Source organism: Somniosus microcephalus, chromosome 7, assembly GCF_052327205.1.
Source record: "Somniosus microcephalus isolate GS21.2 chromosome 7, FLI_Smic_1.0, whole genome shotgun sequence".
Lineage (NCBI taxonomy): Eukaryota > Metazoa > Chordata > Chondrichthyes > Squaliformes > Somniosidae > Somniosus > Somniosus microcephalus.
Genome location: NC_140993.1, coordinates 158,243,885 through 158,266,323, shown reverse-complemented (window position 1 = coordinate 158,266,323; position 22,439 = coordinate 158,243,885). Strand labels below are relative to the sequence as shown.

The 22,439-nt window shown below is 42.6% G+C and overlaps 1 protein-coding gene across 2 annotated transcripts in view; it reads left to right on the top strand.

The window, feature by feature from the left end:
• The window catches only part of eya1 (EYA transcriptional coactivator and phosphatase 1), a 296,767-nt gene that overhangs the window by 262,923 nt on the left and 11,405 nt on the right, over nt 1–22,439 (top strand). For both annotated transcript variants that reach the window (XM_085993147.1, XM_085993148.1), the window contains 5 exons: nt 2,452–2,510; nt 2,626–2,786; nt 12,413–12,527; nt 15,009–15,130; nt 16,175–16,275. In XM_085993147.1, the coding sequence (XP_085849273.1) occupies nt 2,452–2,510; nt 2,626–2,786; nt 12,413–12,527; nt 15,009–15,130; nt 16,175–16,275 (558 nt within the window). The remainder of the gene's footprint in view (nt 1–2,451; nt 2,511–2,625; nt 2,787–12,412; nt 12,528–15,008; nt 15,131–16,174; nt 16,276–22,439) is intronic.

Genomic DNA, 22,439 nt, shown 5'->3' with positions numbered 1-22,439 from the left:
CCACAATACTTGACACATCTGTTGAATGTTTTACGTAGGTAAGAAGAGTGACAATTGGCGTCACATAATTATAGAAGGCTTGTTTTCTGAACAATGCGGCAAACAGTTGCTCCCACTTGTGGCTGACAACCCAAACAAAGCAAGCGGGAGAAAACAAACACAGGACGTTGAAGAAGAATAGCCATAATAGATTCATTAACAGGCAATTAGTAGATAATTGGGTACTGGCAGTTCCACTAAATAGCTCCTGGTGAAGGGCTTTTGTCTAATGATGTTAACTGTATAATTTCAGGTTTTGCTTCTGTTTGTGCACACAAGTACTCCTACTCTGATTAAAAGGATTATAGCCCTGTGTGGTAGTTTGGGAACAACTGAATGTGCCTATCCCTCCTGCAGCCATGGTTTTCATTCTTTTTTCTCTGCCAAAAATGTTTCTAACAAATATATTTGGAAGTGCCTGCATATCACAAGTCTCTCAAATGCTGCACCATTGAATCAGCTCTGCCCATGACAAATTGGCAAAACCATCATATTAGAGGGGTTTTCATGAGTGGTCTTGAAACAGATTAAACAAACAACTTAAAAAGTTCCTGAACCATGTCTTCAACTGGTGGCTTATGTTTTAAAATGTTAAATTCACAGCCCTCCTGTGAGGCCACGTTGACTTTCTTTCTCTCTTATCTGAAGTTGTTGACCTCTAGGAAGAAGGAGAAGGTTACAGGGTCAAAGTCTTTTCCTCCTTGGCCCTCATTGCTTGCTGGGAGAGGTTTGATTGCAGAATAGATGTATTAGAACAGAGGTTGAGGGTCAGGATTTTAATTCTGTTAAGGAACAGCTGGTTTTAGTTTCTCTGCACTCCTCTCCCTCCCTTACCCACAAATCCAGGGAGATGAAAAATGTGTGCTGAAGAAATCCAGTAAAATGAAAATGTTCAAGAGTGAAAAGTTTTATTTAGCATATTCAGAGAGTTTTACAAAATATTTTCTGCCCAACTAAAGCAGCACTTTCCACTGTAAAACAAAAAACTCACTGTAGCATTGTCAGATATACCATAACTTCTGATACGTTTCTGTCTTTCTCTCCCTCCCTCTCTCTCTGTAATAGAAAAAACATATAAAATGTCAGCCCTGAAATGGGCCCCTCATTATAACACATATTTTGTATGATTCCCAAAGACAGCCTTGTAGAGAGGGTCTAGCATGCTTTATTAGCAATGCCCCGTGTTAAACACTTTTGCTGTATACAATTTAACAAGACATGAAAATAGAATGTCTATGGCAAACTAGTTGCAGATTTTTGTCTACTTGCCTTCTAAATGCAGGCCTGAGGCAATGCTGGTGTGTGGCTCAACAGCAATCAGGGGTCATAATTTCATTGGCAGTTTGCATCAGGTTCAATTTTTCTATCATGCAGTATTCAACAACATTAAGCCTGTGTTTTGTTACTCTGAAAATTGACTGAAACAACTTAGCTAAACATGATATTTAAATTCAAATCATAACAGTGAAATGGAAAGTACGGGATTTCATTTGCAACTGTTTTGGTCTCTTTAAAATATAGAAAAAGGGATTTTAAGATATCATAATGGCATAACTAAGATCATCAGTTCAAAACATACTTGCAAATATAATTTCAAGTTAGCAAAGTAACCCATAGAGAATAACTTTCCATTTGTTTTCTTTCAGTTCTTACTTATTTTCTTACTTAATCATTTGAAGATGATTTTGTTTTTTAAAATCATGTTTTCTATTATTTTTGTCTGAAAGGAAATTCTGTTAAAAACTTGTCAGATATTGTCACATGATCAGAATAAAATCTGGGGCACAAGAACGTAAGTGGGTTTTTAGTACCTGTGAGAGAAAATTGAGAATTATAGATTTAATTTATGTTTGAACATAATTTATACATGCTTTTATAGTCCTCAAAGAAGTAACTAATACCTTTCTATATTATCATCTTTCATTCCTTTAGGATTCTCTTCTGTGTTTGCATAACACTCAAAAGCAAGTACCTGCTAGTAGAAGAGTATGACACTAATGAATATTAAAAAGAGTTTCCATTAACTTTGCTGTCGTCTATCCCAAGTGGTGCTTTGGTGAATCATTTTTTTTGCAGCAAAGCAAATAAAATGGTAGTTTTGTAAAGCTGCCATCTACTGATTACTCTTATTCTCCTGGAGTACAGATTATTTAATGCTTGTTTGTTTAAAAATTGCACCATAACAGCCATGCTGATTTTGTTCACATGCTATGTATGTATGAATAAAAAACATCAGTAAATATTTTCATTTGGATTTTACAAGCATATTTTAATAAAGCAAAGAATTAAAATAGTTGGACAGAAATTCAGCCATTTGTACAAATTCCCCATTGTTTTCAAAGTTGCTTCAACCAGAATTTAATTTCAATCCTATATTACAATTATCTTACTAACATCCTTAATTCTTTACAGGAATGTGATCAAGTTCACATTGATGATGTATCATCAGATGATAATGGGCAGGATTTGAGGTATGTTAATCCCTAAACAATAAAATCTACTTCTTAGATAAGATGTAAGTTATGTGACATACCATAAGTGTCTATTCTCCGCTGATGGCAGTCTCATCTGTGTCTATTCACACAGCACTTACAACTTTGCAACAGATGGCTTTCATGCTGCAGCAACTAGTGCAAATCTTTGCCTAGCAACTGGTGTACGTGGAGGGGTTGATTGGATGAGGAAGTTAGCTTTTCGCTATCGAAGAGTAAAAGAAATATATAACACCTACAAAAATAATGTTGGAGGCAAGTACTCTAATTTTCTCTCATGAAGTAGTTGGTTAACTTGCAAGAAATTAAACAATTTAATAAGTAACATTTGTGAACACAGTTTTGGTTAAATATTGGATTGATGGAGATTGTCCTGATAGTTATGATCCCTTCTGTCTACTAAAAATAATGATGTATAGATAGAATTTTAAAAGTGAAAACTCAAATTCAGTATTTTATTCATTTAATTTATCTCAGTTTTGGAATAAAATTCCATCTTGTTTCTTTTCTTAGTCTGTCAGTGTTAGAATATTCAAATCTTTACCAGTTGCAAAAATTATAAACTCATATATGTGGTTCTTAATCTTGATCTATGATTATTCAGCTCCTCTGTGTAGACTTACCAAATAAAATGATGTTTGTGTTGAACAAGAGTATCTGCATTTTACAACCAATTGCCATTTTTTTAAATTAAACAATTCCAACCATTAGGTTGTGACTTTGAGTCTGAAGGCTGCCTCTTGGTCAAGTTCATATAACTTGCTTGAAATCCATTAGGTCTCAGGTAGACTGGTATTTGAAGCACACTAGTGAAATTAGATGTTTACATGTCAGAAAATGTAAAAATAAATCCAGCAGAACTCCAATTTCCCCACTACCCTGCTTGATTTATGTCTCCAGTTGACAAGTTACAAAAGTAACCAACAAGAGGCTTGATTCAATCGGGAGTTCATTGGGTAACCATGGAGATGTATGTGATCCATGTTGTTCTATCCTCCTGCCTGAATGTGGATTTGTGCCACTCATGGGGAAGAAAAAGAGAGTCAAAATATACAATTAAAATACTATATTAAGCATTTTGGAACCATTATATTTTAACTTGTATGGTTTTTATATAATGGTTAGATATATCAGTTTTTTAAATTTGTTCATGAAATGTGGGTGTCGCTGGCAAGGCCAGCATTTATTGCCCATCCCTAATTGACCTCGAGAAGGTGGTGGTGAGCTGCCTTCTTGAACCACTGCAGTCTGTGTGGTGAAGGTACTCCGACTGTGCTGTTAGGAAGGGACTTCCAGGATTTTGACCCAGTGACAATGAAGGGACGGCGATATATTTCCAAGTCAGGATCAATGTTCCCTCTAATTTTTGTTTGTACTGAGCGGGCCATGAACTCCCTTGAGTGTGACCTTTTTGTCCGTGAGCAAATTTTAAAACAACAACAACTTTTCAACTACAACAGCAACCACTTAAAAGCATATATACAGTAATGCCATATTGCTACACACCATCTCAAATCATGAGACAATCAGACAAGATTCTATACATGTTTAACATAACGGGCTGGATTTTCATTGAGGAGGCAGGTAGGAGGTGAGACTACAACTTTCGGGGTTGTAGTCCCGCCTCCATCGAGTTGTAGCCAACCCACGTGATTTTGACTTGATTGACCTTGTTGAGCCCGCCCAGCTGGCTCAGCAGGCCAATTAAGGGCCACCCGACAACAGGTGATGTCACAGATTGACATTTCATCTGTCAAGACCTTTTGACAGATGAAATGTCAGTGTTCGACAGCTGTTTGAAGCTGTCAAACACTGACAATCTGTACTCCAAGTTAATTCCTTCCTGTCAGGATGATTTAGAGATCTCTCTGGAACAGAAAGCTGAATGCTGCAATTTTTGACAGATCACGGCCATTCTGCTTTCTGTGCCGGTGAGATGAGGGACTCTCGAGACCTGAAGGAAGGAAGGCTGTAAAGGTAAGTAAAACTTCTTTAAACACTTTACACACACCAAACACACTTACCTCTGCACTCATGCGCCCATCACTCACCTGAACACCGGACATCTCGACCCCTCCAAGCCCTTCAGCCCGACGGCCCGCCTCGCTAACTTGGCATGGTTTGGAGCCGTCGTGAATCCCACACTTCAAGAATGAAAATAGGGATTAGGCTAAAAACTGCCTGTTAACTACCTGTTAACAGGCAGTTAATTGGCACTAATCCCCTTCCCGCCGCGGGTCCCAGTGCGGGTTGGGTACCCGCCTCCTTTGAAATTGGCATGGGGGCGGGATGGGTTCGTGCCCCCCGATTTCGGGATTTTAACCCCCCACATGCCTCCAATCCCGCCTCCACGGCCCAATGAAAATCCTGCCCAACTTCTCTGCTTTTGAATTCCATTCCTCTAGAACCCCAGTGCTTTATTTGCACTTTTATGGCTTTTTAACCTGCATTGCTACTTTTAATGATTTGTGAATCTATACCCCTAGATCCCTTTGCACCTCTACCCCATTTTGACTCTTATTTTCCAAGGAGTTGGTAGCCTCCTTATTCCTCCCACCAAAATGCACCACCTCACACTTACCTATATTGAAATTCATTTGTCATTTCCATGCCCATTCTGCAAGTTTTTTTACGGTAGAATTCATTAAAAGCTTTTAGTTCGTCATGTACAAACTCTATTTGATAAAAAAATTACTTATCAGAAATGAAAGTGATATAAAAGAACTGTATAATAATGCATTAACAGTTCAGAGACGTCACTCAGTTACACGGTTGTGTATCGACAAACAATCCAAATGCCAAGGTGAGCTGAAAAAGGCATATCTATTCGTGCAATTATTATTAATTTTAAAGTTTTCAACATATAAGCCCATCCCTCATGTCACTATAGCAGTGGCTGCACAAGCAGCAGGAGCAGCGGCTTTCCTACGGCGCTGACATGCTGTACACCCACATAAGTAATTAGAATATTAATCACAATGCAACCAGACAACCAATAAAGTGCTGTAGTTCTTTAGTTCACAGCATTAAAAAGAATTGAACAAAAATGAGTATCCGTATTTCCAACTTCAATCACTTCCATTAATAAATGTTGTCTTCTTGAACCAGCACACCCCCCATGTAACATGTCAGAAATGCAGCACTTATTCACAAGTGCAGAAAAACACATACACAATTTGCGTCATCGAATTAACAAATAGCAGGAAAAGCTATGATTTAACAGAAATAAACATTCATCTTTCTTCCTGGACAGGAGAACCACCTGGGCAGGAGAACCAATCAGGCTGACTTGGAAATGTTTACTAATATGTTGATGTAAAGGTGTTAATTTACGAATTTCGCTTCTACACATTCTCCACAATATTAATCCCTGCTCTTATCACAAAAAGTGTTGAATTATTTTCGGTACTTCCCAATTAAATATTGGGAAACAAACTTCATTGTACTCTCAATTTTTAATCTCCTATTTCAAACATTTATACCAAATCAAAATTGTACATTAAAATTCGGTATCGACCATTTTGGGGCGCTAACATCACCTGGGCGCTAATTTTAGCGCCAGCAACTGCGAAATTCAGTTTTAGTGCCCCAAGAGGGAGGTGGAGCACTAATTCAAGCACTCCATTTCCTTCTTAGAGCACTAACCCCGAATATTGGGGCGGTGCGTTCTGCAGCGCTACGCACTGGGCCACGTAGCGCTGCTGCATGGAAGGGCTCTTCCCTTCATTAAAGGGGAGGGCCCAAGTCCACAAGTCTGCAGGGCCCTACCTGAACCACCGGGGAGCGGGGTGCCTTGCCAGCAGCCCAGCACACAAGAGGAGTGCCGGGCTGCCAGATCATGGCACGGACCCCGCATTCAATGACGCAACGGGCTGCAACAAGTAAATTGGCCGATTTTGGTTTTCCCCACACGCCATCGCCCCTTTACTTAGTGCCCCGCTTTTTTCCGGCTTTAAACAATTTAATGAATTTTTTTTTTTAATTCTCATTTTTGTTTCACCGGGGGCCTAAAACTTGTTTGCTTTAGCCTCCTTCCAGCAGCCATTGTACATGTGCTGCGCCTTCACCCGTGTTGTTCCAAAGTGCGGCCGCCACTCAGTAACCGGAGACAGACTACACACGTCTGGACCCTCACCCCTCTCTCTGCCCCCCTCTCCCTCTGACTCCCGCTCTCATAGAGTCATAGAGTCATAGAGTAATACAGCACGGATAGAGGCCCTTCGGCCCATCGTGTCCGCGCCGGCCATCAAGCCCTGTCTAATCTAATCCCATATTCCAGCATTTGGCCCGTAGCCTTGTATGCTATGGCATTTCAAGTGCTCATCCAAATGCTTCTTAAATGTTGTGAGGGTTTCTGCCTCCACAACCCTTTCAGGCAGTGACTTCCAGGCTCCAACCACCCTCTGGGTGAAAAAGTTCTTTCTCAAATCCCCTCTAAACCTCCCGCCCTTTACCTTGAATCTATGCCCCCTAGTTATTGACCCCTCTACTAAGGGAAAAAGCTCCTCAGCATCCATCCTATCTATGCCCCTCATAATTTTGTACACCTCAATCATGTCCCCCCTCAGCCTCCTCTGCTCCAAGGAAAACAAACCCAATCTGCCCAGTCTCTCTTCATAGCTGAAGCGCTCCAGCCCTGGTAACATCCTGGTGAACCTCCTCTGCACCCTCTCTAACGCGATCACATCCTTCCTGTAGTGTGGCAACCAGAACTGCACACAGTATTCCAGCTGTGGCCTAACCAGTGTTTTATACAGCTCCATCATAACCTCCTTGCTCTTATATTCAATGCCTCGGCTAATGAAGGCAAGTATCCCATATGCCTTTTTTACCACCTTATCCACCTGTTCCGCCGCCTTCAGAGATCTGTGTACTTGCACACCCAGATCCCTCTGACCCTCCGTCTTGCCTAGGGTCTTTCCATTCATTGTGTATTCCCTTGCCTTGTTAGTCCCCCCGAAGTGCATCACCTCGCACTTTTCCGGGTTAAATTCCATTTGCCACTGTTCCGCCCATCTGACCAACCCATCTATATCGTCCTGCAGACTGAGGCTACCCTCCTCGCTATTTACCACCCTACCAATTTTTGTATCATCCGCGAACTTACTGATCATACCTTTTACATTCATATCCAAGTCATTAATGTAGACCACAAACAGCAAGGGACCCAGCACCAATCCCTGTGGTACCCCACTGGCCACAGGCTTCCAGTCACAAAAACAACCTTCGACCATCACCCTCTGCCTTCTGCCACTAAGCCAGTTTTGTATCCAATGTGCCAAGGCACCCTGGATTCCATGGGCTCTTACCTTCTTGACCAGTCTCCTGTGCGGGACTTTATCGAAGGCCTTACTGAAATCCATGTATACCACATCCACTGCGTTACCCTCATCCACACACCTAGTCACCCCCTCAAAAAATTCAATCAAATTAGTCAGACATGATCTTCCCTTGACAAAGCCATGTTGACTATCCCTGATTAATCCTTGCCTCTCCAAGTGGAGACAAATTTTGTCCCTCAGAATTTTTTCCAATAATTTTCCTACCACTGATGTTAGGCTCACTGGCCTGTAGTTCCCCGGTTTTTCCCTACTACCCTTCTTGAATAATGGTACTACATTAGCGGTTCTCCAGTCCTCTGGCACACCCCCTGTGGCCAGAGAGGCCCTGAATATATGTGTTAGAGCCCCCGCAATCTCTTCCTTTGCCTCACACAGCAGCCTGGGATACATTTCATCCGGGCCTGGGGATTTATCCATTTTTAGGCCAGCTAAAACCGCCAATACCTCCTCCCTCTCGATGTTAATATGTTCGAGCATATCACAGTCCCCCCGCCCTATTTTTATGTCTACATCGTCCTTCTCCATAGTGAAAACAGATGCAAAAAATTCATTTAGAACCCCTCCTACATCTTCCGGCTCCACACACAGATTGCCACTTTTGTCCCTAATGGGCCCTATTTTTTCCCTAGTTACCCTCTTACCCTTAATATACTTATAAAACATCTTCGGATTTTCCTTTATTTTGCTCGCCAGTGTTATTTCATGGCCCCTCCTTGATCTCCTAATTTCTTTTTTAAGTATCCCCCTGCACTTTTTGTACTCCTCTAGGGCTTCCTCCGTCTTTAGCCTTTTGTATCTACCAAAAGCCCTCCTTTTTTTCCTAATCCATTCTCGTATATCCCCTGACATCCAAGGTTCCCTGTGGTTTTTGGAACCACTCTTGACCTTTACGGGAACATGTTGCCATTGTATGATCTCAATCTCCCTTCTGAAAGCCTCCCATTGCTCCGATGCGGATTTTCCTACAAGTAGCTGATCCCAGTCCATTTTGGCCAGATCCTGCCTTATCCTATTAAAATCGGCCTTCCCCCAATTTAGAACCTTTATTTCCGGCCCATCCCTGTCCTTTTCCATGACCACCTTAAATCTTACCATATTATGGTCACTATCACCAAAGTGCTCACCTACTAGCACTTTTTCCACTTGGCCGGCCACATTCCCTAGAATTAGGTCCAGTACCGCCCCCTCTCTTTTGGGACTTTCTACATGCTGGCTCAAAAAGCTCTCCTGGATGCACTTTAAGAATTCTACACCCTCTGAGCCTTTCACACTCTGACTATCCCAGTTAATATTGGGGAAGTTGAAATCCCCCATTATTATTACCCTATTATTTGCACATTTCTCTGAGATTTGCCTACATATCTGTTCCTCTATCTCCCCCTGACTGTTTGGAGGCCTATAGTACACTCCCAGCAAAGTGCTTGCTCCCTTTTTGTTTTTAAGCTCCACCCATATGGCCTCATTAGAGGACCCTGCTAATATATCATCCCTCCTTACTGCAGTAATTGCCTCCTTAATTAATATTGCGACACCCCCTCCTCTTATACCTCCCCCTCTGTCTCGCCTGAAGATTCTGTACCCCGGAATATTGAGCTGCCAGTCTTGCCCCTCCCTCAACCATGTCTCCGTGATAGCAACAATATCATACTCCCATGTGTTTATCAACACCTTCAGTTCATCCACCTTATTTGCAAGACTCCTTGCATTAAAATAGATGCCATCCAGCCTTGCCCTTATATATTTGCCCTGTCTACCAAGCTGACTTGTTTTATTCTCTATAATTGGCAGCACATCACCCCCTATTTCAGCTCCCCTCTGTATCCCAACCCCCTGCCAAGTTAGTTTAAACCCCCCCCAACAGTGCTAGCAAACCTCCCCGCAAGGATATTTGTCCCGCTCTCTCTCTCTCCCTCCGACTCTCTCTCTCTCCCTCCCTCCATTTCCCTCTCTCTCTCCCTCTGTCCCCCTCTCCGTCTCTCCCTCCATCCCCCCTCTCCCTCTGTCCCATTCTCTTCATCCCCCTCCCTGTCACTCTCTCCGTCCCTCTCTCTCTCTCTGTCCCCCTCCCTCTCTCCATCCCCCTCCCTCTCTCCATCCCCCTCACACTCTCCATCCCCCTCACACTCTCCATCCCTCTCTCTTTCGCTCCGTCCCTCTCTCTCCCCATCCCTTTCTCTCTCCCCATCCCTCTCTCTCTCTCTCCCCAATCTCTCTTTCTGTCGCTCTCTCTCCCCATCTCTCTCTCTCTCCCCCAGTCTCTCTATCTCTCCCCCAGTCTCTCTCTATCTCTCCCCAGTCTCTCTCTCTCTCCCCATCTCTCTCTCTCGCTCCCCCAGTCTCTCTCTCTCTCTCTCCCCAGTCTCTCTCTCTCCCAGTCTCTCTCTCCCCTAGTCTCTCTCTCTCCCCCCAGTCTCTCTCTCTCTCTCTCTCTCCCCCCCCCAATCTCTTTCCCTCTCTCCCCCCCAGTCTTTTTCTCTCTCTATCTCCCCCATCAACCATTGGAATACACACTTCAAGAGCTGCAATTGGGATCGGCTCTGAGGTTGCAAGACTTGCAAACGAGCCTGTCTGGATTCCCGGGGCCATTGTATATTGGGCCCCTCCCCCACCCCAGCTACTGTCCAGCTCACTGCGTGGCATTTCAAATCATCTGTGCGCGAGCTTAGGATCAGTGCACGCGCGCACTCTCGCACACCTTAGAGGGGTCAGTGGTATGCAACTTGGAAGGGAACTTGGAGGTGGTGGTGTTCCCATGCACCTGCTGCCCTTGTCCTTCTAGGTGGAAGAGGTCGTGGGTTTGGGAGGTGCTGTCGAAGCAGCCTTGGCGAGTTGCTGCAGTGCATCTTGTAGATGGTACACATTGCAGCCATGGTATGCCGGTGATGGAGGGAGTGAATGTTCAAGGTGGTGGATGGGGTGCCAATCAAGCAGGCTGCTTTGTCATGGATGGTGTCGAGCTTCTTGAGTGTGATTGGAGCTGCACTCATCCAGGCAAGTGGAGAATATTCCATCACACTCCTGACTTATGCCTTGTAGATAGTGGAAAAGCTTTGGGGAGTCAGGAGGTGAGACACTCGCCACAGAATACCCAGCCTCTGATCTGCTCTTTTAGCCATGGTATTTATGTGGCTGGTCCAGTTAAGTTTCTGGTCAGTGGTAACTCCTAGGATGTTGATGGTGGGGGATTCGGCGATAGTAATGTCATTGAATGTGAAGGGGCAATGGATAGATTCTTTCTGTTGGAGATAGTCAATGCCTGGCACTTGTAAGGTGCAAATGTTACTTGGCACTTCTCAGCACAGGCCTGAATGTCATCCAGGTCTTGTTGCATTTGGGCATGGACTGCTTCATTATCTGAGAAGTTGCGAATGAAACTGAACATTGTGCAATCATCAGCAAACATCCCCACTTCTGATATTATGATGGAGAAATGGTCATTGATGAAACAGCTGAAGATGATTGTGCCTCGGACACTGCCCTGAGGAACTCCTGCAGCGATGTCATGTGGCTGAGATGATTGGCCTCCAGCAACCACAACCATCTTCCTTTGTGCTAGGTATGACACCAGCCAGTGGAGAGTTTTCCCTCTTATTCCCATTGACTTAAATTTTACTAGGGCTCCTTTATGCCACACTCGGTCAAATACTGCCTTGATGTCAAGGGCAGTCTCTCTCATCTCATTCAGCTCTTTTGTCCATGTTTGCACCAAGGCTGTAATGAGGTCTGGAGCTGAGTGGTCCTGGTGGAACCCAAACTAAGCATCGGTGAACAGGTTATTGGTGAGTAAGTGCCGCTTGATAGCACTGTCGATGGCACCTTCCATCACTTTGCTGATGATTGAGAGTAGACTGATGGGGCAGTAATTGGTCGGATTGGATTTCTCCTCATTTTTGTGGACAGGACATACCTGGGCAACTTCCCCATTGTCGGGTAGGGACCAATTTTGTAGCTGTACAGGAACAGCTTGGCTAGAGGTGTGGCTAGTTCTGGAGCACAAGTCTCCAGCACTACAGCCTGGATGTTGTCGAGGCCCACAGCTTTTGCTGTATCCAGTGTGTTCAGTCATTTCTTGTTATCACCTGAAGAGAATCAAATTTGCAGAAGACTGGCTTCTGTGATGGTGGGGACTTCAGAAGCAGGCCGAGATGGATCATCCACTCGGCACTTCTGGCTGAAATTGGTTGCGAACGCTTCAGCCTTGGCTTTTGCACTCACGTGCTAGACTCGGCCACCATTGAGGATGGGGATGTTCTAGGAGCCTCCTCCTCCCGTTAGTTGTTTAATTGTCCACCACCATTCATGACTGGATGTGGCAGGACTGCACAGCTTTGATCTGATCCGTTGGTTGTGGGATCACTTAGCTCTGCCAATAGCATGTTGTTGGAAAAATAGATCTTTTCTCCTCATTATGTTTTGTGACAGAATTACATTGAGTGATTTTGTTTTACTTTAATAAATATTGGAATAATTGTTGTTGAAATATGTGCTATAAATAACAAATGAATCTTTAACTCAGAATAATTATTTTCTAAATCTTAGGTCTCCTTGGTCCAACTAAAAGGGAATCATGGTTGCAGTTGCGAGCAGAAATTGAAGCTCTAACAGATTCATGGTTAACACTTGCACTGAAAGTGCTCACACTCATTCATTCAAGGTGAGGGTAGAAGTGAACTTGCAGTCTCCAGTGAACTGAAGTCATTCCATTAATGAAAACATTTTAAAATAAAAGACATCAGCCACAAAAAGTAAAGTGATAGAAAGCAAAGCATAAATATATTATTTTGTCCTTATTTTTGCTGATAGTTGTATGCATTAAAAAAAAATAAGTTGAAGTGGAGTGGTTCAGTAGTAAAGCACATTAGGGCTCCATGTATAAAGAAAGATTGACTAACTTGATTCTTTTCTGCCTTGAAAAGAGAAGACTAAGAAAGTGAGTGGTCTCCTTCTGTGCTGTAAAATGCTATGATTAAAGAAATTTTGAACGGTTTGGACAAATTGGATCCGTAAGCTTTACTGCCATGTATAGAATATAACCACAAGGGGGTCATATTTACAAATTAAACACAACAAAAGAACATAAAAAATAAAGATAAACTTTTTTAACTAAAAGGGTGATAAGTAGGTGGAACAGTTTGCTGTCACAGGTGGTGAAACAAGAAATAGTAATGGGTTTCAAGAAGGCTTTTGTCAACAAATGGGATTCAGGGTTAATAGAAATACACCAAGTGAACGCTGTGGATAGGCGGACTAGATGGACCGAACGTTGTCTTCTGCATGAAACTGTTATAAACTGTTATTATGTTACTATGGGGGAAAAATTCAGTATCGCCCCGTTTGGGGCGCAATTATCAGCCGGGCGCAAAGATTAGAACCTGGTGCTAATTATCACCTCCGACTGCAAACTTGGCTTTTATCGTCGCTTTTATCGTCCCTGGAGGTGATTGGAGCGCTAAATCAGGCACTTCACACCTGTCTTAAGGCGCAAAGGCCGAGGAGTGAGGCGCTACCTCAGAGCGCTGGCGGAGCTCATGTGATGTCAGTCAGCAATGGAACACAGACACACTGGTGCCGGCCAGTTCTTAAAGGGGAGGGTTGATCTTGCTCTCCATTCACATCCTGCTCATTGCAGCCTTGAATCTCGGCCTGGAGAGACCTGTACATTAAATCTGCTGGGAAGAACAATGGAGAGATCCAGGAAAGAGCTCAGAGTGCACCCCCCACAGACTCTTCTAAATTGATACAAGGAAGGGCAAATCAAAATGAACCTGCAAAGTGCTGCTCAGTACCCAAAACTCCTTCGCACAGCGTTGAATCTCTCCAGAAATCTCTCTCTCTCTCTCTCTCTCTCTCTCTCTCAGAGTGCGTGGTGCAAAAATGTCACCAACAAAAAAAGGCAGGAAGTGGTCATCTTTAAATAGCACTCCCCCAGTCCCTTCCTGACTGCAAAACGCTCCCCTCAACCTATCGTTGCTGGCGGCAGGCGTTAAGGCAGGGGGCGGCACTCAATATCCGGTCCGGGGCACTACCGGGGCATTGCACACTCGACTGACGTCACGATCTGCCGGCGCAGGAGATCGTGGCGGTAGTGTTTAGCGCCGCTGCAAAATGTCTAGTTAATTTCAAGAGCGACACAAACATCGCCGCGCACGGGCGCTAGTTGCTTTGCGCCCCATTAGCGCCCTCTTAAGGCACTAACGGGAGGCACAAACCAACTGAATTTTTCCCCCTATAAGTGCTATGACACAGGGGGCAGAACGTTCAATTTCGGATGGCCGTAAAACTGGCGTATTGGACTGGCGTATCGGATTGGCCGCCCGTTATATAGCCCGCCTGATTTTCCTTTCCATTGACTTCAATGGAAGTTTTACGTTCTTGCCTAATTGAAAGTTCCTCCCAGAGTATTAGAAACTAGATTTACAACCACAGTTCTCCATGGGCTGAATTGTCAATCCCAGCCATGCTATATTGTAGGGAAGTAGTGACGAGAAGCCATAACTTCAAAACATAGACAGTGGGAAAATTAGAGAAAGTCACCTCAGTTTGATGTCCTTCACATCCCAATGGCTGTTTTTTGCAGCAGCATTGGCAGTGGTGTAGTAGCAGATCACCAACTGCCTACTTAAGTAGGGGAGCTATGAGGAAGAGGAGAGCCAAGTAAAGGGAATGAGAGAAAATAGCTTAAAAAGAGTTATGAGTCTCACCCTTACAATCAAATTCACTTTGTTCTTTATTCTACTTAAATAGTTCTAATTACACATTGGTTGCATTGTTAAATGTGTGAGGGCTTAAGTCCTTTCTTCTTTGCAGTCTTTTGTTATAATAGTTTAGCAAATATAAATTCTGCCCAAAAGCCTTCTGTGAAGCGCCTTGGGATGTTTTACTAAGTTAAAGCCGCTATATAAATACACGTTGTTGTTGTTAACCATCTCTCTATAATACAATCCAAAACTTTTTTTTATCTGTACTAAGTGCGGAGCAGTGCATTTATATAAAAAAGGATAGAGATATGACATCATTTGTGGTAACTGCATTGTAACAAAATGTCAGAATTTGTTTTACTTGGTTTTACAACTGATTAATCATACCAGCTTTATAGTGCAACCTTTAGTAATGCCAAAAATATATTGTCTTTCAGGTCAAACTGTATAAATATTTTAGTAACAACAACACAACTGATACCTGCTCTTGCCAAAGTCTTGCTGTATGGATTAGGAATTGTTTTTCCAATTGAAAATGTCTATAGTGCAACAAAAATAGGTGAGTAATATTAGAATATGAATTGCAATTAATAGAAGTACTTACATTTCACTTCATCTTCAGTTCAAGTATATCTGGCACTTCTCAAGTTTCATTTGCTACATTTATCTCCCCATTACAGATATGATTATAAGCACATTAATGTTAAACTCTGGCTGTATTTGTAAGAAAAGCTTTTATATGAGACAGAATAAACCGCAGTTAATTGTTATATCATTCAGATCTTTGAAATATATGGTCTAACAATAGGTGATCACATGAATGGTATAAAATCACTTGCATTTTTTTGTGTACATTGAATTGAGGTCATTTGGAGTTTTTAATTCATTTCATAATAATACAGTATTAATTACTTTATTTTATGTAACAATCTACTTATAAAATACTTTTTTCTGGTTAACTTTCCCTTACTTGACCTCCATTATCACCCACTATTCCCAGCCAAGAAGACACCGATTGACTTGCTCCCATTTGTTTGCTAATGCTGCTCCATGACTGGTTACTAGAAAATGCTATTTCTCTCTCATTTTCTCTGCCTTTATGTTGATAAATGTCTTGCCTGCACTTTGTGCTTCCCCTTGATGACATAACTGATATTGGCAGCTCATCATACAAGGAATTCTAAGCAACAACCCACATCCTTTAAGAACATGAGAAATAGGAGCAGGAGTAGGCCATTTGGTTCCTCGAGTCTGCTCCGCCATTCAATGAGATAATGGATGATCTTCTACCTCATCCCCACTTTCCTGAACTATCCCCATATACCCTGATTCCCTTAATATTCAAAAATCTATCACTCTCTGTCTTGAATAGACTCAACGACTGAGTCTCCACAGCCCTCTGGGGTAGAGAATTCCAAAGATTCACCACCCTCTGAGTGAAGAAATTTCTCCTCATCTCAGTCCTAAATGGTCAACCTTGTGTGCATGTTATAGCTTCAACCTGCTGAGCCACCATGCTGCACTTAAACAAAATATTTGACTTTGGTGCAATAGTGAAACAATGAAGTTATTTTAAGTTAACAATTTATATACTTTACTTTAGGAAAGGAAAGCTGCTTTGAACGAATAATTCAAAGGTTTGGCAGAAAAGTAGTGTATGTTGTTGTGGGAGATGGCATAGAAGAAGAACAGGCATCGAAAAAGGTAAATGATCAAAGATTTTAATGCTCTCTTTAACTACATAGTACCTATGGGTTAGTTTCTTAAGCAGAGTCTGTTAACTAAAAGGAAATTGCTTCTAAGCAAGTATTACTGCATGCATCCATATTGCACTGCAGCAAGACTGGGGAATACAATCAGTTTGAATGCCTCAAATTTTGCAAGTAGCAACTATAAAAATCAGGAACAATTTGCAATCATAATAGATAACAATATACCTCCAAATATAAATTCTTCACCTCACTGCATAAAAATCTACTTTTGATTAGGGTTGCAAAATTCTGGGAATTTTTAAAAGAGGAAACTTTCCATGGGAATTTTCGGGAACTTATGGGAATTTTGGGAATTTATGGGAATTTATGGGAATTTTGAGTTTTTTTGCACACTGATGGTTTTTGTCTCTGACTCTTATATTATCTTTGTCATCAAAATAGACATACTGTTCCATACAAATAAAAACAGGCTTTCAAAACTTTATTTAGGTTATAATTTTGAACTTTATTGAACCCCCACAAAAAAGACCCATCTAAAATAAAATAAAAAGAGCGTCAGCTTATTTAGCCTGTAATTTGTCCTTATTTTGTCCCTTTGAGTCTTCTACTCATGAGTCCTCTGAGTCTTCTACTCCTCATTGCTCCTCCTGATTCTCTGACTCTGGCTCTGACGTGTCCATTTCCTCCTCTGTGTCAGTGTCTAGCTGTGTGGTGGACACTTCTGTATCTGGCTCAATAAGTTGTAGGTTCGCCCGGATAGCCACCAGTTTCTCCACTCTCTTGTTAGTCAGCCTGTTGCGCACCTTTGTATGCGTATTCCCAAAAAGTGACCAGTTTCGTTCAGAGGCCGCTGATGAAGGTGGGATTTGGAGTATCACCGATGCAATAGGTGACAGGGCCTCAGATGCACAAAGTCCCTTCCACCAGGTATGTGCACTGATATGCTTGCATGATTCCCATATCCCATCCCCATTCCAAAGACCTTGCTTGGTAGAGAACTTTGCCAGACTTCCCAGAACTTTGCCCACATCCAGATTGAGATGGTGTGAGAGGGTAGAAATCACACTGTAAGCGCTGTTGATCTGTTCTCCAGAAAGTATTGGTCTCCCAACATGCTTTGGGTCCAGCATGTATGCTGCAGCATGAATCGGCTTGACACAAAATTCTTGACGCGTCTGTATGAATTGAACAATTGCCTTCTCCTCTGCTTTGAGCAGCAGGGATGTGGGTAGGACAATGCTGATTTGTTCTTTTAAATCAGTAAAAAGCCTGAGAACATCTGACAAGACAGCGTCATGTCCTTCAATCTGAGCAATTGCAGATGCTACTGGTGAGAGTAGTTTAAGGCTGCTAACCACTCTCTCCCAAAACACATCATCCAGCAGTATTTTCTTGATGGTGGTTTCCATATCCCCAGACTGGGATATTGCCATTTCTTGCAGCGACTCCTTACCCTCCAGAAGGCTGTTGTACATTATGACAACACCACCCCATCTAGTGTTGTTGGGCAGCTTCAGTGTGGTGTTCTTGTTCTTTGTCATTTGCTTGGAGTTGTAGGTTGCTGCAACTACCTGTTTTCCCCTGACATACTTAACAACTTGCTTGGCTCTCTTGTACAGTGCTTCCATGGTTCTCAAACCCATGATGTCCTTGAGGAGCAGGTTAATCCCATGAGCTGCGCACCCAATAGACGTAATATGAGTGAAGTTGTTGCATTTGGATAAATGCTGCTGCATCTTTGTGGCATTCTTTACATATGGCTTTCTACAGTGTTTGCACATGTACACAGTCTTTCCATCTTTAATGCCTGGGGTAAAATGCTTCCACACATCCGACGGTAAACGTGGCATTGTTCTATGCAGAGAAATAAAGGGCATTCATCTCTGTGTCGAACTGCGGTTGATCAGCACGATTGCAACAGGGTGAGTACATTTTTGCTGATGCTCCATGTGATGGAAGCATGACCTGTACACACACGATGCTACATCACCAATAGTGTATTATTTTGTATATTTTAAATTGAAGGACAACAGAGTTCAACAAGTAACTGGTTTATTTGGTATAAAGTCTGATTTACTTACTGCATCATCACAACATCAGCAGAAAACAAAATGACTTCCCTCAGGACCCCTAACCTGGATCTTAAAAAAACTATAGCAGTCTTACAGATGCCTGCAGGCCAATCACAATTTGATATGCAAATATTACAAATAAAGGGAGCTAATCGCTCATCCACTCATCCAACCAATCAGGACACATTTGTTCAGTCACACACAAAACTTGTAATTATTAAAACAAGCCAAGTAAGAAGATAAACATATATTGATTAAGAAATTCCTTAATAATTAAGATTCCATCTCTGTTAGTAATTTTAAGAGAGGACCTGTGGAAAAAAAGAAAGAAATACAAAAAAAACAATATTATGCTAGCATGTGCTTTTTTGGGCAAAATTCCCAAGCTAAACTTCCCGTGGAAAATTTCCGGAAATTTACCAGAAACTTGATGCTATAATATAATATAAAGGGTTGAGGTATGTTTCTCAGACTGAAAAGATTTGATAAGTGGTGCTCCACAAGGGTCTATGTTGGGACGATGCTTATTTACTTTATGCATAAATGAGCTGGAATTAGGAGTTGAGGGAACAGTATTAAAACTTACTGATGACACTGATTAGGCGACATGCCAATTTGTGACAAGTTCTGCAAAAGACTTCAGAAGTACATAGATAGGATGGTAAAATGGGCAGATAGGTGGAAGATGCAGTTCAGTGTAGAGAAATGTGAGATAATATAGTGAAAGGGAGTGCACATTAAATAGTATGATCTTAAATGAAGTAGAGGAGCAGAGATACTTTGGTTTTGCAGCCACACAGATAATTAAGAGTGGGCATGCATAGATAAGGCCACAAAAAGACAAGTAGAAACCTTGGTTTTATATCTAGGGGCATAAAATACACAAGCAGGTAGGTAATGTTGAATTTGTACAAGACCTTAATTAGTCCACAGTTGGAGTGTTGTGTACTCATTATAGGAAGGAAAGAAAACAATTGAAAAGGTGCAACTTTGATTCACTAGGATCAGGAGTGACAGGTATGAAGAGACAATTGAGAAATTAGAGTTCTTTTCACTGGGACTGAGATTTCCATTTGTTGGTGAGATGGTAACAAGAGGTAACAAATGTGAGATAATCACACAAAGAATTAAAGGGAAGGTTAAAAAAATTATTTAACAGAGAGTAGTTAAAATATGGAATTCTTTACCAAAAACCATTGTTGAAGCATAGTCTTTAGGTACATTTTTAAAGGGAATTAGACAGTTGCTTGAAAATGATGAATATTAAAGGATATGTGGATCAAGCAGGAGATTAGACGACCAGGCAGCATCCGTGGAGAGAGAAACAGAGTTAACGTTTCAGGTCTGGGACCCTTCATCAGAACTGGAAAAAGCTGGAAATGTAACAGATATTAAGCAGGTGCAGAGACGGGCGAGGGGGTGGTTCAGGAGGGGAGGAAGGAATTGAAAGAACATCCTGTGAAAATGTTGCAAATGGGAATGGCAAAATCATCTGCATGAAAAATGGGGGCAGGGATTATTATCTGAAATTGTTGAACTCGATATTGAGTCCGGAAGGCTGTAAAGTGCCTAATCTATGACAGAGAGATCAGAGTGGGAGTGAAGTGGAGAAGTGGAGTGGAGTGGAGAAAGGGCAGCACGGTGGCATAGTGGTTAGCACTGTTGCCTCACAACGCCAGGGACCCGGGTTCGAATCCGGCCTCAGGTGACTGTCTGTGTGGAGTTTGCACATTCTCCCCGTGTTTGCGTGGGTTTTCTCCGGGTGCTCCGGTTTCCTCCCACAGTCCAAAGATGTGCGGGTTAGGTTGATTGGCTATGATAAAAATTGACCCTTAGTGTTAGGGGGATTAAATACGTGGGGTTACGGGGATAGGGTGGGATATGTGTTGGTGTAGGGGTTACGGGGATCAGGTGGGATATGTGTCGGTGCAGGCTCGATGGGCCGAAATGGCCTCTATCTGTACTGTGAGGATTCTGTGATTCTGTGATTCTGTGAATTAAAGTGACAGGCGACCGGAAGCTCAGGGTCACCCTTAGGGACTGAACGGAGGTGTTCCGCAAAGCGCTTCACTCCCACTCTGATCTCTCTGTTCTTAGCCTATTACATCGTTCCAATGAAGCTCAACGTAAGCTCGAGGAACAGCACCTCATCTTTCGATTAGGCACTTTACAGCCTTCCGGACTCAATATCAAGTTCAACAATTTCAGATAATAATCCCAAATTTCAGATAATAATCCCTGCCTACATTTTTCATGCAGTATGATTTTGCCATTTCCATTTGCAACATTTTCACAGTATGTTCTTTCAATTCCTTCCTCCCCTCCTAAACCCTCGCCCTCCACCCCCCCCCCACGGCCCCGTCTCTGCACCTGCTTAATATCTGTTACATTTCCAGCTTTTTCCAGTTCTGATGAAGGGTCCCAGACCTGAAACGTTAACTCTGTTTCTCTCTCCACGGATGCTGCCTGGCCTGCTGAGTATTTCCAGCATTTTCTGTTGTTATTTCAGATTTCCAGCATCCGCAGTATTTTGATATTATAGGAGATTAGACGAGGTGGCTCATGTGGAGAAAAACGTTGGTGCAGACTTGATGGACCAAATTTCTGTTTCTGTGCTTCGATGATTCTATATGTTACATTTTAGGCGAATGAATAGTTATGAGAGAAGTTCCAAACAGATCAGTAACTTCTTCAATAGCTCGACAGTGGTGAGCTTAGGTGTGCAGGAAAATCACAAGTTCGATTTCTAGTCTGTGCTGAACTAGCTGATTCAGCAATACTCATGCTACATTTAGATTAGGGATGAAAAATGTGGGTTCTGATCACTATCTAGTGACCCCCCTCCCGTGTGCTGGAAGTATCTACACGTGAGCATTTGGTGAGGATGGATCATGCTCAGCAGTAATGTATCCTGCAAGTCAAGTAAGCGGCCATTGCTTAGAGGGTGAAAGCCGTCTTGGGTCGCAGCACAAAATGGGCAATAGTGAGGTCAATTGAAAAGAAAATCGGGTGGTGTGTAAGATTTGCTAGTGCCTGCTACTGCCCAACACAAATCACACCTTCCTAGAGTCATAATGGCACAGAAGGAGGCCATTCAGCCCACCGAGTTCATGCCGGCTCTCTGTAGAGCATTCCCCCGCTCTATCTCCGTAGCCCTGCAAGTTTTTTTCCCTCAAATGCCTATCCAGGCTCCCCTTGAAAACATTGAGTGTGTCCGCTTCCACCACGTCCGTCGGCAGCGAATTCCAGGTCATCAACACTCGCTGCGTAAAAAAGCTTTTCCTCATGTTCTCCCCTGTATCACTTGCCCAAAACCTTAAATCTGTGTCCCCTAGTCCTTGTACCATTAATTAGTGGAAACAGCTTTTCCCTGTCTAGCCTATCCAAACCTGTCATAATCTTGTACACCTCTATCAAATCACCCCTCAACCTCCTTTGCTCCACTGAAAACAAATCCAGCTTCTCCAACCTGTCCTTGTAGCTAAGATCCCCCATCCCCGGAACCATTCTGGTAAATCTCCTCTGCACCCTCTCAAGTGCCTTCACATCCTTCCTAAAGTGTGGTGACCAGAACTGGATGCAATACTCCAGTTGTGGCCTAACCAGCGCTTTATAAAGGTTCAGCATAACTTCTCTACTTTTGTACTCAATACCTTTATTTATGAAGCCCAAGATCCCATATGCTTTGTTAACCACTCTCTCAATATGTCCTACCACCTTCAGGGACCTATGCACATTAATTCCCAGGTCCCTCTGTCCCTGAACACTCTTTAAAACTGTGCCATTAAGTGTATTTTGCCTCTCCCTGTTCCTTCTGCCAAAATGCACCACCTCACATTTCTCTGTATTAAATTCCGTCTGCCACTTGTCTGCCCATTCTGCTAGCCTTTCTATGTCCTGTTGCAGTTGATTGGTATCATCCTCACTGTTTGCCACACCCCCAAGTTTGGTGTCATCGGCAAATTTAGAAATTCTACTTTGTATTCCAATATCCAGGTCATTTATGTATATCAAAAAAAGCAGTGGCCCCAGCACTGACCCTTGGGGAACACCACTGTCTACCATCCTCCAGTCTGAAAAACAG